The following is a 12,472-nucleotide window of genomic DNA, read 5'->3' on the forward strand; positions in this document are numbered from 1 at the left end:
GAGGAGCTCCTGATTGCTGAAGGTGTCCACCTGGAGTATTTCTGTTGGGAGTGGCACAAAACAATGTTCTGGGAGGTGCCCACTCTCTCTCAGGTGCTTAGAGTTCTGATGCTATAATTGGCTAGTTTGACCACCCTGCCGGGCTCAAAAGGAGGCCTCATGGAGGTAGAACTCTCTCTGACTGCTGGTGGAGGAAGACGTCCTCTCGTGGGATTACAGGAGGTCAGAATATGAGGCCTCCTCACTGTTTTTGCAGAGCTGCAGCCTGATCTGTTACACAGAGGGCTGACAGACCCATTATACAGTCTCCCTAGGATAAGGAAGGGGTTAGCACAAACCTTTCTCCCCTTATCCACTGTTCCATCCAGAGAAATAGTCCATGATTTTACCTGGAACGTTTTTATACTTCCCAGGTCTGATCCAAGCAAGTGGCCCTCTCAGATGATCAAGGAAGAGAATGCAGAAATGGCATCATAGAGAACATATGCCACAGAAGTTCTTTCTCAGGCTAGTCTGTGAGCCCCTCCATGCAAAAAGTGCCCTAGAGCTGTGAAGCTCCCTGTGGAGTGGTCATGGGGCTATCTGTCATCTCACGATACTGTGGGCTCTAAATGAACATTGTGTTCTGAATCATTGCATTCTTTCCTCCAATTCTAGTCTTCCCCATGGCTCATTCTAATGCTTTCTGGAGAAACAATATTCATGGTCTTTTAAAAATTAAATGATGCAGAGAATAATTTGAATATTGTTCATAATATCATCCTTCCACTCCTTTTTAAAACATAAATACACAAACTTTTGAAACACTTAAAAATTTTTAGGAAGTTGAACTTTGATACAGTTTAAATTGGGTTATATTTGCAAAGCACCATGCTAATCTTTTTTATTTTGGCATCATTCTTCAAGGGAAGAGTCCATTATTATTACTATATGTATTGAACTTACTTTTTGATATGATAACATTAAACTGAAGAATGAAAAGACCAGCTTAAAGGTTTTGAACCTCTAAGAAAAATATTTTCTTTTCCAACCCACACCAGGGGACTGTAAAATATATTTATGGCTATATATGTATGTGTTTATTATGTATCATACATGTTTGTTTATATGCAATATACTTTTAAAACAAGTTATATATTTATTTATATATTAAATATATATATTTAAAAAGTATGCATTTAAATTAATTTTTTTATAAAAAGATTCAATTAGCAGTAAAGAGGAATAGCTATTACTTTAAATTGCAAAATTACTGGATGTAATATATCATGATGCCTTGCTCAAATGTTTTGTTTTTTTCTGTGACATTGCTTATGGAAGGATATGGGCACTTGCTAAAGCAGGTGTATCTTGCTTTAAGAATAACTGAAATAAAAAAAATTACCTCACAAGTATAAACCACGAAGTTGACTCACATCACAAATGGATCATCATTTATTCACCTCAACAGTGAATTCTCATTGTACATATTGGATTAAAAATGCTAAGAATATTTTGGTAATGCAGTGGTGATATGCAAAGAACAGGGTACCTAAAATATTAGTTAAAAAAAAAAAAAAACAAACTAGAGTAAATGGGGATGATAACCAATATCCAGGGTGAATGTATAATTTAGTTTTTAAACTGGGACATTTCTGAAAGAGTGATAGGGAGAACTTTTAATAATTACTCTGGGACAAACCATGCACAGGGACAGTTCTAGATAAAGCACTGAGAGGAACAATCAGTAAGCCAATCAGTTGCTGTTGAGTTGAATCTTAACAATGGTAACTCCTTATGTGCCAGAGTAACACTGAATTCCATAAAGTCTTCAATCGCTGATTTTTAGAAAAAGATCTCCATGCCTTACTTCCAACTACCTCAGGGTGTACTTGAAGCTGCAACCTTCCCATTGTGAATGTGTTAGCTATTGGCACCACTCAGGGACTCCCTTGGTAGGAATATTGTTGTGCTAGTTCAGAATCCACACAGGGATATCTACTTCTGTTGGTATACCTACTTCCTAAAAATTAGTGGGAGGAGCTCTGGTAGCATAGTGCCTAAGGCACTTGACTGCTAATCAGAAGGCTGGCTGTTCAAACCCTCCAGCCACTCCTTGGAAGGAAGGTTGGGCAATCTACTTCTGTAGTGATACCGCCTCGGAAACCCAAGGAGGGGTCACTATGAGTTGGGGCCGACTCGACAGCACATAACAACAACAATTAGTGCGAGTTCTTAAGTGGTGCAAATGCTTAATGTGCTCCACTGCTAACGGGAAGTTGGAGGCTCAAGTCCACCAGATGTGCCTCAGCAAAAAAGGCCTGCAGATCTACTTCTGACAACCAGCCACTGAAAGCCCTATGGAGCACAGTTCTACTCTGACCCACGTAGGGTCGTCAGGAGTCAGAATTAATTTGATGGTAACTGGTTTGTAAATGTTGTTGTTGTTGTTGTTGTTTGCCGTCGAGTCGGCCCCGACTCATAGCGACCCCTCCTTGGGTTTCCGAGGCAGTATCACTACGGAAGTAGGATTGCCCAACCTTCCTTCCGATTGTAAATATTAATGCCTTCTAAATACCTTTCCAGTCCTGACATCGTCTCTGAGCTATAGACTCATGTGTCTCTAACCACTGAGTTTCTCCATAGATAATTCACTCTTAAAATATACAACCTAATTCATTCTCTATTTTTAATCATAGTCATCCATTTCTCCAAGCCACAGCTTCCGTCTTTGTCACTCTTCACATTCGGTCGGTCACCAAATCTTGTTTGCTGATTTTGTCCTTTCTCTCTCATGCTCACTACCTAAGTCTCAGCTCATCTCAGTTCACTGCAAATCCTTTCCAAAGGAAAGCGATCAACCATTTCTTTGATTAGACTATTGTATCGGTTTCGTCTCTCTCCTCAGAGTCTTCACTCATCAGTCTTTCATCCATATGCAGAGGAATGGCTCTGAAACGCAAAGCTGAGCAGGTCAATGTTTTAGGAAAAAACTTCAGTAACTTCCAAAGTCTACAGGACAAGTCCACGTTCCTAAGCATTCTTTACAGTCTGGCCTCTGAGAACTTCTTCAGCCTTATCTTCTATTCCTTGCCATACAATTAAGCATCTGCAAGCCAAGGCCAGAGTTCTAGTCCCAAGAACATACTGTGTTGCTTCACATTTTTCTTGTGGTACTTTTCCATTGCTTGGAAATAAATAATATACTGGTGGTATAGTGCCAAAGGCATTTGACTACTCACCAGAAAGCTGGCAGTTCAAATCCACCAGCCACTCCTCAGAAGGAAGACTACTTCTGTAGAGATATTGCCTTGGAAACCCAAGGAGGGGTCTCTATGAGTTGGAACTGACTCAACAGCAATGAGTTTTTTAGAGTCATTCTTCAATACACAGTTAAAATAGTACCTTCTCTGAGAAGTCTTCCCCATTGAGCTCCTGCTGAGTTGGCCATTTCTTCCTTAGGGTTAGCTAATTAGCCTGTACCATGCCTCTGTTATTAAAGATTATGTCATAATTATTTTTTCATCTCTGCTTCCCCTGCAAGATTGTGAGCTCCTTGAGGGCAAGGGTCTTATTATCTTCATCTCAAGAACCAGTTAAAAACCAGTTGTCATGGAACTGACTCTGACTGACGTGTGTCAGAGTCGAGTGTGCTCTCTGGGGTCCTCAATGTCTGATTTCTCATCACCAAGGCTTTCTTCTGAGGCATCTCTAGGTAGACTTAAAACTCCAACCTTCCATTTAGGCTTCTGAGCACTTGAACTATTTGCACCACTCGGAAGTCCCATGTCCTGGTTGGTAAATATTATATACTAGGTGTTCATTGATGATTGTGGAATTGAAATGGATACTTATTTTCATTCTGCCTTTTTGGCAGGACCAGAGATGGGCTCAGACACTTTTGATGTGTGTAGGTGAACTGCTTTCCAGTCAGTCTCAAGCATCTCTTTGCAAGTTGCTTTTGTTGTGGCTGAAGGAGTGGAGAGCAAAGCAGAGGTAGAGGGGATGCAGAAGTGGAGGGGTGGTGGAGCGCCCTCCTGAGCCAGACCTTGGAGACTGGGCTCTGTGACTCACGACTCTGGAGTGTACTTTTGAAACCCAAACAGCGAGGGGCAGCACCAAGATTGGTTATTTTTCCTCTAGGCTCTGAGGAATGTATTGGATAGACACCACTCATGTCTGAACGTTTTTCTTGTTAATTTGTGAGAGTTTCACCAGTCATATTTACCCTAATATTTCTCTCAGTATAGTTGGCCTTTCCATTTATTTTTACTAGATATTAAAACTTTTATCTTTCAAATCTATTACATTTTTTCCATTGTAATTCCTCATATTGTATTTAAGTGTATTAAAGCTCCTTCCAAGGTGGCATGGTGATTAAAATATTCAGCTGCTAACCAAAACCTTGATGGTTCAAACCCACTCTGTGAGAGAAAGATGAGGCAGCCAGCTTCTGTGAAGAGTTATGGCCTTGGAAACCCTGTGTGATAGTTGTCTGTCCTATACAGTCTCTATGAGTCAGAATCAACTTGATGGTCATGTTTTTTGTTGTTGTTTCTGAGGTTTATGAATGATTCTGCTCCATTTCCTTGTAGTTTTTCTACTCAACTCTTTAATCCATCTGGAATTTACTTTAATACTGGTGTAAAAGTGTGGGTTTAAAGTGATTTTTGCCTCCTGCCAAATTGAAAAATTGTTTTCTCCACACACTTCCCTTTCTTTCCTTTTACTATTTAACGCATCTTTTAGCAAACATTGAAATTTTATATTTTACATAATAAAGTTTATTTTTGGATACTCTACAATTCTTAGCTCTAAAATGTTAAGGGAAACAGCTGAATAACTATCTTAATTGAAAACATATATCAACCATAATAACTGGCAACAAATGTATTTGAAGTTCCTCATGAACATAGTTTTTCAAGGAAAGCAATCAAAAAGGGGAAAGAATAGAAACAGGGCCTGTAACTTGCTCCACAGCCTGACCTTGATTTATTCTAAGGCACATGGGTTACTGCATATTTTCTCAGCTATGTTCAGCTGTAGTCCTTGGTGACTAGTGAGGCTCATAGCAGTAAAGCCTTCCCTGAAGGCTGTCCCAGGAACTAACACATACCTTTTCTGCTAAGTCCTCCATGTCGGACAGAAGGCTTTTAATTGTAGTCTCAGCATTGTTGATCTGTATCTTTCTTAAGACATACTGGTTTTCTCTTTCTGACAATTTTGTCTGTGGAAGAAATGTATTTTGAAGATAATCAGTGCAAGTGCACAACAGTCTTTAAAAAATGTAACAAGACTTTTTCAGTGTAAGAGGACAGAGAGTGTGAGCCTCTGTCCCCAGCTTCTGTCGCAAATAGTAAGGTCCTCAGGCTGCTATGGGGGTTGTGAAAGTTGGGCTCTGCATGAGGGAAGTGAGGTCCCTAAGGCTGAAATCCCTCCACATTTTGCTCTTCAGGGTGTTGATCTGGCTTGACTGTGTTAGACATGGGGAAAGGGGTGGTGTATTCTGATTTGTGAAAAGGTGCACTATGGCTCCAGGTTTCTGAACTTTAAATTTTCATTTTGGGCAGGGCTTGGAGAGACAGTCCTGGATCAATATTAGTGTGGGTTAGGAATTCACTCTTTTTTGGGGGGGCTGTGGGGGTGTCGGGTGTAAAGAAAGTAATTTTCTTTGATTTTGGACCACTTGTCCCTTTCACTTGCCTTTTTGAGGAGTCTGGCCCAAATGAAGCTCTAGTCAGATTACTTTGGAGCAAGATCTTCATTCCTGGCACTGACTTTCTGACAGTTGAAATGATACCTGTTTTGAAATTGGGCTGCTGGGGAAAGAGGATTTGGGTTGGATCAAGAGGCTTGTGTCTGGGCTACTCTTCTCAGAATTAGGGTCCGTGTGTGCCCAAAGAAGTGTGTTTTTAAGAATTCCAGAGTTTGGGATTGAATGATCACTAAGATTCCATTCAGCTGTACAACTTTTGTTTTTCCCTTGGCATATTCGGTCAATTCCTGTGGCCACTTCTCCAGAAAGTAGAGTTAAGAAGTAGTAATGAGCACTTGCAATGCCAAGTGTTCGTCTGACTGCTTTATGTATGTCAACAACCCTGGAAATAGGTGCAGTAATTATTCCCATTTCCAGGTGAGGAATCTGAAGAATAAAGAGGTGAAGTAACTTACACAAGGTAATACAGCTAGTAAATGTCAGGGGCTGGGTGTGAATGAAGCTTTGAAGATTATGCTCTTAACCACTATGCTAAATTGACTAACAAAGCAAAAAAAAAAAAAAAGTGCTGGTATTAATTTTATTATCTTCTCAGCTAACTATTAAAAAAAAATTGTTGACTGTGCTAGAAACCCATGATTTAGGGAAAACCAAATACCTCTTAAGGTTTAGATATGTAAGTGCAATTATAGTCGACTGCTTTTGGCTGTTGCCTACCTTTAATTGTTTGTTAGATAGATATTAACCACTTAACCTACAATACGAGGAGAAACAGAGCATGTGAATATGTTGTTTGTGTATGTGTGTGAGGAAAGATGAGAGAGAAGGAAAGGCACAGGTAGGAGGAAGAAAGGGAGGGACATTTCTAGAGAAACTCCTCAACACCTTGCATATCGAGGCTAAAGCAATGAAGTACAATTGTGGTAATTACTTGAATAATTCATCTATAGTTTCATTATGGAAATAAGAGTATTTCTCTCCCTTCAATAGCAATTTTGTACATAGTAATTTCATTTCCTTTATAACCTCTTTATAGATGGCAGCTCTTGATTTGGATTGAAGCTCATGATTACAATCAACTTTTCATAATTTCCTAGATCTAACAATCCATAATATAAATATATAACTCAGATACCAAGGGAACACAGAAGGAGTTGCTAGGTGTGACTCTACAAAACCAGAATGATAGTAGAGTTCAGGATTCAGCATTGCTGCGTACTTTGAGGAGGTAGATGGTGGAGTTCATTTCCTTCGCATGCCTCTGAGCAGCAGCACCAGATGACACGCTCAGCAGACCGGATTTGCTTTCTTCAATTGAGAGGGCTGCTAACCGCAGGTCATCCATCAGATCCCAGATGCACTTGTCACAGGCTGAAGTTAGAAAGAGAATATCAGGTCTTCAAACTTAAATTTAAAAGTCAATCTGTAACATGCTGCTTTAAATAAATCCACTTCCCCGCTCCCCTCTTTTTAAGAAAATGTATTGTGGTAAAATAGCCATAACAAAATATTTGCCATTTTCACCACTTCTGAGTGCACACTTAGTCACATTAATTGCATCCACTATGTCATGTAGAGAGCTCTGGTAGCATAGTGCCTAAGGCATTTGACTGCTAACCAGAAGGCTGGCAGTTCAAACCCATCAGCCACTCCTCGGAAGGAAGATGGGGCAATCTACTTCTGTAGTGATATCGCCTTGGAAACCCAAGGAGGGGTTGCTATGAGTCAAGTCCGACTCGACAGCACATAACAACAACAACAACATGTCACGTAACCAACTATTCCCTTTTCTTTAGTGGTGGGAAAGCACCTTGAGATGCTTCCATTCATGTCAGCTTCTGGTCTTTTGCTTGGCACCAGCTGGTAAAGACAGTTACTTCCTATTAGCTTTTCTTAGTCAATATTCAGGTGCTAGGACTATGCCTTCACCTCACCCCAGAGATGGCTCTGTTCCTCCCCATGGTCCAACCTCCTGTCTGGATGAACATCTCAGCAGAAGCAGTTCCTTATAGCATCACTATGTGTGAATATCTCTCCATGATACATGAAGATGGTGCCAAAGACCAGGTTGAAACGGGACACCTGGTGGAGCAGGCCACAAGTTTTTCTGTGTGACCTCCTTTTCACATTTGAATTCTTCTGCCACTGTCATTACCCAGAGCCCTCCTGTGATACACAACAAGAACCTTGCTTTGGAATCTATCTTGACCACCCTTTATAAGTTGCCTATTCTCAATCTCTTTCCCGAAGATGTGCTCTCCCCTAGAGAACTGGTAAATGCAGACCAAAGGATTAATGTTTGTTAATATGTTAATTTGTTATTTGAAGTTTAAGATGGTTTTATATGCTCTCTTAAATGAATGACTCCTCTGTCACTCAGCACCTCAGGCTGGTGGGGGAGAAGTTTAGGGCCAGGCAGGTATCTTGATGTTCTTAAAATGACCTTGCCGAGGTGATCGCCTATTCCATCAGTGTGTAAATTGTATCTTGCTTGTGCCTCCTATTCTGTGTCATCTTTTAAGACTTAAGGGACTTCGTGCCTTTAATGGTAGTATTAATCTCATATGCCCAGTAGGATTGAGAGGCCAAAATACTTTTTTTGGAGGGAGAGGGTTCCTAATGTTAAAATAATCTCTAAACCATAATTTTGTTTCCAATATAATGGCTCACGATTTGATTTTCGCGAGTGGCAGAGAAACCCAGAATACAACGATGGCAAATGCAATTCAGAAAGCCTGAATATTTTATTTTGGGTTCCACTTTAGAACTGTATTGATTCGGGAAATCACTTAAATCTCTTATTATCTCAGATTGCCCAGGTGTCGGAGAGCATTGTCTATTTGTCATATTATCCAGGACTTACCAGATAACATGGAAAAAGAGGCTAAAATTGGTATGTGCGCTGTCTTTGGGAATTATGTTTCTTAGTTTGCCTCTACTCACCAGTTAAGATGGTGAATTGAATTGATAGACTTAATAAAATAATTTTTCTAAAATAGAGGTTTTTTTTTTTTTTTTGCCAATTTGAATCAAGCAGGTCACCAAGTATCTTTTGCTCAAGTCTATTTAATTGAGGCACAAACAGGGTTAAGGCCAGGGACAGGATTTAGCCTTTAGGTATAGCCATATTGCATCGCTCTCCTTAATCCCACACCTGCAGCATATTAGAGAAAGTGGGGTTAGTCAATCATGTACTGTTATTTTTACTTATGTCTGGGCAGTCCATGCCTGTAGGGGGTTCAAAACTTTCTTCTAAGCATTCTCCGCTTACGCTGTCACAGGGGCCTCCCCCACAATTGCACACTGTGGGAAATAAAAACAAGAGATTAGGGACTCATTTCTTAAAGCTTGAAATACAGCAATGTCTTAATGGTTTCTAGGAATACTGGTTATCAGTGTTTAATTCTTCAGTGGGGATTAACTATATTCTTCCTTTAAACTTGCTGGAATGTATGATACAGAGATTATATCCTTACCCAGTTAAGCCCCAGCCCAGTGAGACTTGTAAAGGTAACCCTGAGGAGAAAGAGGACCTACATTTTCTTGGATTTCTCTCCCGACCCTCTGGGATTCTGACTTCACTGTGAAACTGCTTTAGTCCAAAAAAATCCTGGAAAGGTACTAAATGACCACCATGGAGTGCATCATTCAACTTGAAACTGAAAGCCAGCCTTTCATCACACACAGATTCTTCAGTTTAATCCAACTTCAGGGTTGAGCACTGCCAGGTGTGAGGGAGGTACAGCCCAGAGAGGAGCAAGGGAGGAGGCCCAAGGGCAATTCTCAGCTCCCACATGTTCAACTCTTGGCAAGACAGACTCCAAACCTTTGCATCTTCATTGGGAGAGGCTAGCTGTCAGTGGAATAGCTGGGAATAATATTGTGGGAAGAATCAACAGGATAGCTAGGAATAATGTGGTGGAAGAATTAGAAACATATTTACATGATTTAGAAGACTAAAGAGTCAATTATGAATCTATTTTCTATAATGCCTTTTGGAGAAAACAAAAAGAAAACCCCAATCTCATCATCAGACCGTTCATTTTCCACTGACTTTCTGAGTAGAAATTCATTCGTAATATTCTTTATAGGGGCAGTGGCTCAGTGGTTCACCTTCCATGCAGGTGACTTGGGTTTGAGTCCTGGCCAATCTCGTGAACAGCCACCACCCATCTGTGAGTAGAGGCTTGTGTGCTGCTGTGATGCTGAATAGGTTTCAGCTGAGCTTCCAGAGCGTGACAGACTAGGAAGAAAGGCCTGGCAATCTATTTTCAAAGATCAGTCAGTGAAAACCCTATGGATCACAACAGCCCATTCCTGTTACACAGGGGTCGCCATGAATCAAAGTCTGGCTCGATGGCAGCTAACAACAACAACAAGGTATCTAGCAATAAACTGGACTACACTTGTGAGTTTTTTTTCTCACTTCTTAACTGTCTTTACAGAGCAATCATAAAATACTGATTTCATGGAGGACATACATTTATTACATTTCAGATTATTTAATGTTCTACAAAATGCAGATTTATTAGGCAATTCAGCAAGATCATGCTTTGTGGCTTCTTTTTTTTTTTTTTTAAGCTTTATTTATTTATTTATGCTTTATGTGAAAATTTACAGTGCAAATTCGTTTCCCATTGAACGGTTTCACATAAAGTGTTCATGACATTGGTTGCATTCCCTACAATGTATCAGCACTCTCCCCACTTACATCCTGGGGTTTCTGTTTCCTTTAGTTAGGATTTTCCACCTCTCCCTGCCTTCTTAAGTTTGCTTTTAGGTCAATGTTATCCTTTGAATCTGGTATAATTGATTGTTCTAAGGAACATGCTCCTCTCGGGTGTTATTGTTTATTTTATGGGCCTGTCTTTTGTTTGGCTGAAAGTGGTCTGGGAATGGCTTCAGTTCCAGGTCTAAAGGGTATCTGAGGGCCACAGTGTCAAGGGTTCCCTCAGTCTCTGTCAGATCAGGAAGACCGGTCTTTTTTGTGAGTGTGAGTTTTTGTTCTACATTTTTCTCCAGCTCTGCCTGGGGCCTTTTGTTGTGGCTTCCTGGCCTCTAACATTAGCTTCTCTACTGAGAGTGATCTGCCTGCTTTTAGTTAAAACTATGTCTAGTAAATGCTTTCAGAGGCAAGGCTTTAGTGCTAAGGAAGGAGCTCTGGTGGCGTAGTGCCTAACGCATTTGATTACTAACCAGAAGAGTGTTAGTTCAAACCTGCCAGCCACTCCACAGAAGGAAGTTGAGGCGATATAAGTCTGTAAAGACTTATCACCTTGGAAACCCAATGGGGGGCTGCTATTAGTGGGAATCAACTGGATGGCAGTGGGTTTGGTGTTTGGGTTTTTCTGATGACTGCTTCCTCTCACCTTAGTGTGACCTGACTCAGTGTCCTGTCTTCCCTCTGCCACTCTTGGTGTTATGCCTCCATGTACATTGCTTTCTTATAGGCATGTTTAGTTTTACACTGACTTGGACAGATCCTACATGTTTCCTTCTCAATTTTAAACTCCTGACTTAATATCTTGGTAGGTGGGAATCTGTCTCAGTGAGGGGATTTTCTATAGAAACATGCCACAGGAACAAGATGTCTCTTCCTCTCCCTTTCTCACCTCAATATCACCTAAGAGTAAGTAATAATTTCAGCCTTCCTGCGGTCCCCGAGGAAAGCAGTTTAGCTTTACCTCTGAAGAACTTCATCCTATTTGGCAGACCAATTGCAGAAATCTTGAATAAAATGTGTGCATTTCAGTTAAAGTCTAACTGGGAAGATTTCCTATACTACTCTTGAAATATTTACTCTGACAATTTGAGGAAGGGGGTGTGTGATTAAATTGTACCCTTGATTTGCTAGTCCATTTCAACTAAACGTCAATTTTATCAAGTGTAATTGAGAGAAAGGACTATAAAATAAGAAAATAATTAGACTAATTTCATTCAGTTCTCTGGTCAATGACAGGTAACCCACGAAAATCTGATTCTTTGATAATAATTGGAAAGATAAGGTGATAAGGCAAACATTCATTTGTGTTAGTGTTGTATGGTTCATTGTACCATGAGCTAAGTCTTTCTAGTAGCCTTCATAAAAATATTCATCCCTCATGAATTTGGGATAAGGAGCCCTGGTGGTCTAGTGGTTAGGTGCTTAGCTGCTAAGTTTGGCCGTTTGAACCCACTAGCTACTCCTAGGGAGAAAGATGTGGCGGTCTGGTTTGGTAAAGATTTACAGCCTGGGAAACTCTGGGGAGTTCCACTCTGTCCTATGGGGTTGCTATGAGTCAGAATTGACTTGACGACATTGGGGAGAATTTGGGATGCACATTCCTAAGAATTGCATTGTTGTGGAAAAGTGACATGATGGCGCTAGCAATATTTCCCCAAGCTAAATTCTTCATCTAAATTCAATATTGTCAGACAAACTGTGCAACCATGTACATGCTGGCCAGGCAGTGGGATTAGGTTTTGAAGGACTGTACCTGCACAGTTCTTGGCTATCCTGGCGTCCCCATAGTAGCCAGGAGCACATCGTTCACACTTGAATCCAGTGGTGTTGCGTAAGCAGTTCCTACACTGGCCGGTGACTTCATCACAATCTTCAAAGATCAAGTTGGGATCTGAATTTCCACTGCAGTCACATTTCTTACAGGTGCTTCCAATCAGTAAGGGGTTTCCATAATAACCAGGAGCACATCTAAAGTGGAATCACATATTAAAACTTTAGTATTCATAGTTCTTCTTCTTCTTCTTCTTTTTTATCTTCATTACTTAGAAAAAGGG

The 12,472-nt window shown here is 40.5% G+C and overlaps 1 protein-coding gene across 1 annotated transcript in view; it reads right to left on the minus strand.

Moving 5' to 3' along the window:
- Positions 1–12,472, minus strand: part of LAMA4 (laminin subunit alpha 4) — a 199,998-nt gene that overhangs the window by 103,728 nt on the left and 83,798 nt on the right. The window contains exons 5-8 of the mRNA XM_007951567.2: positions 12,172–12,386; positions 8,903–8,998; positions 6,915–7,066; positions 5,096–5,206 (exon numbers count right to left, since the gene is read on the minus strand). Of these exons, the coding sequence (XP_007949758.1) occupies positions 5,096–5,206; positions 6,915–7,066; positions 8,903–8,998; positions 12,172–12,386 (574 nt within the window). The remainder of the gene's footprint in view (positions 1–5,095; positions 5,207–6,914; positions 7,067–8,902; positions 8,999–12,171; positions 12,387–12,472) is intronic.

The sequence above is a fragment of the Orycteropus afer genome, unplaced genomic scaffold (genome assembly GCF_000298275.1).
Source record: "Orycteropus afer afer isolate SDZICR_OR568_19922 unplaced genomic scaffold, OryAfe1.0 scaffold00299, whole genome shotgun sequence".
Classification (NCBI taxonomy): domain Eukaryota; kingdom Metazoa; phylum Chordata; class Mammalia; order Tubulidentata; family Orycteropodidae; genus Orycteropus; species Orycteropus afer.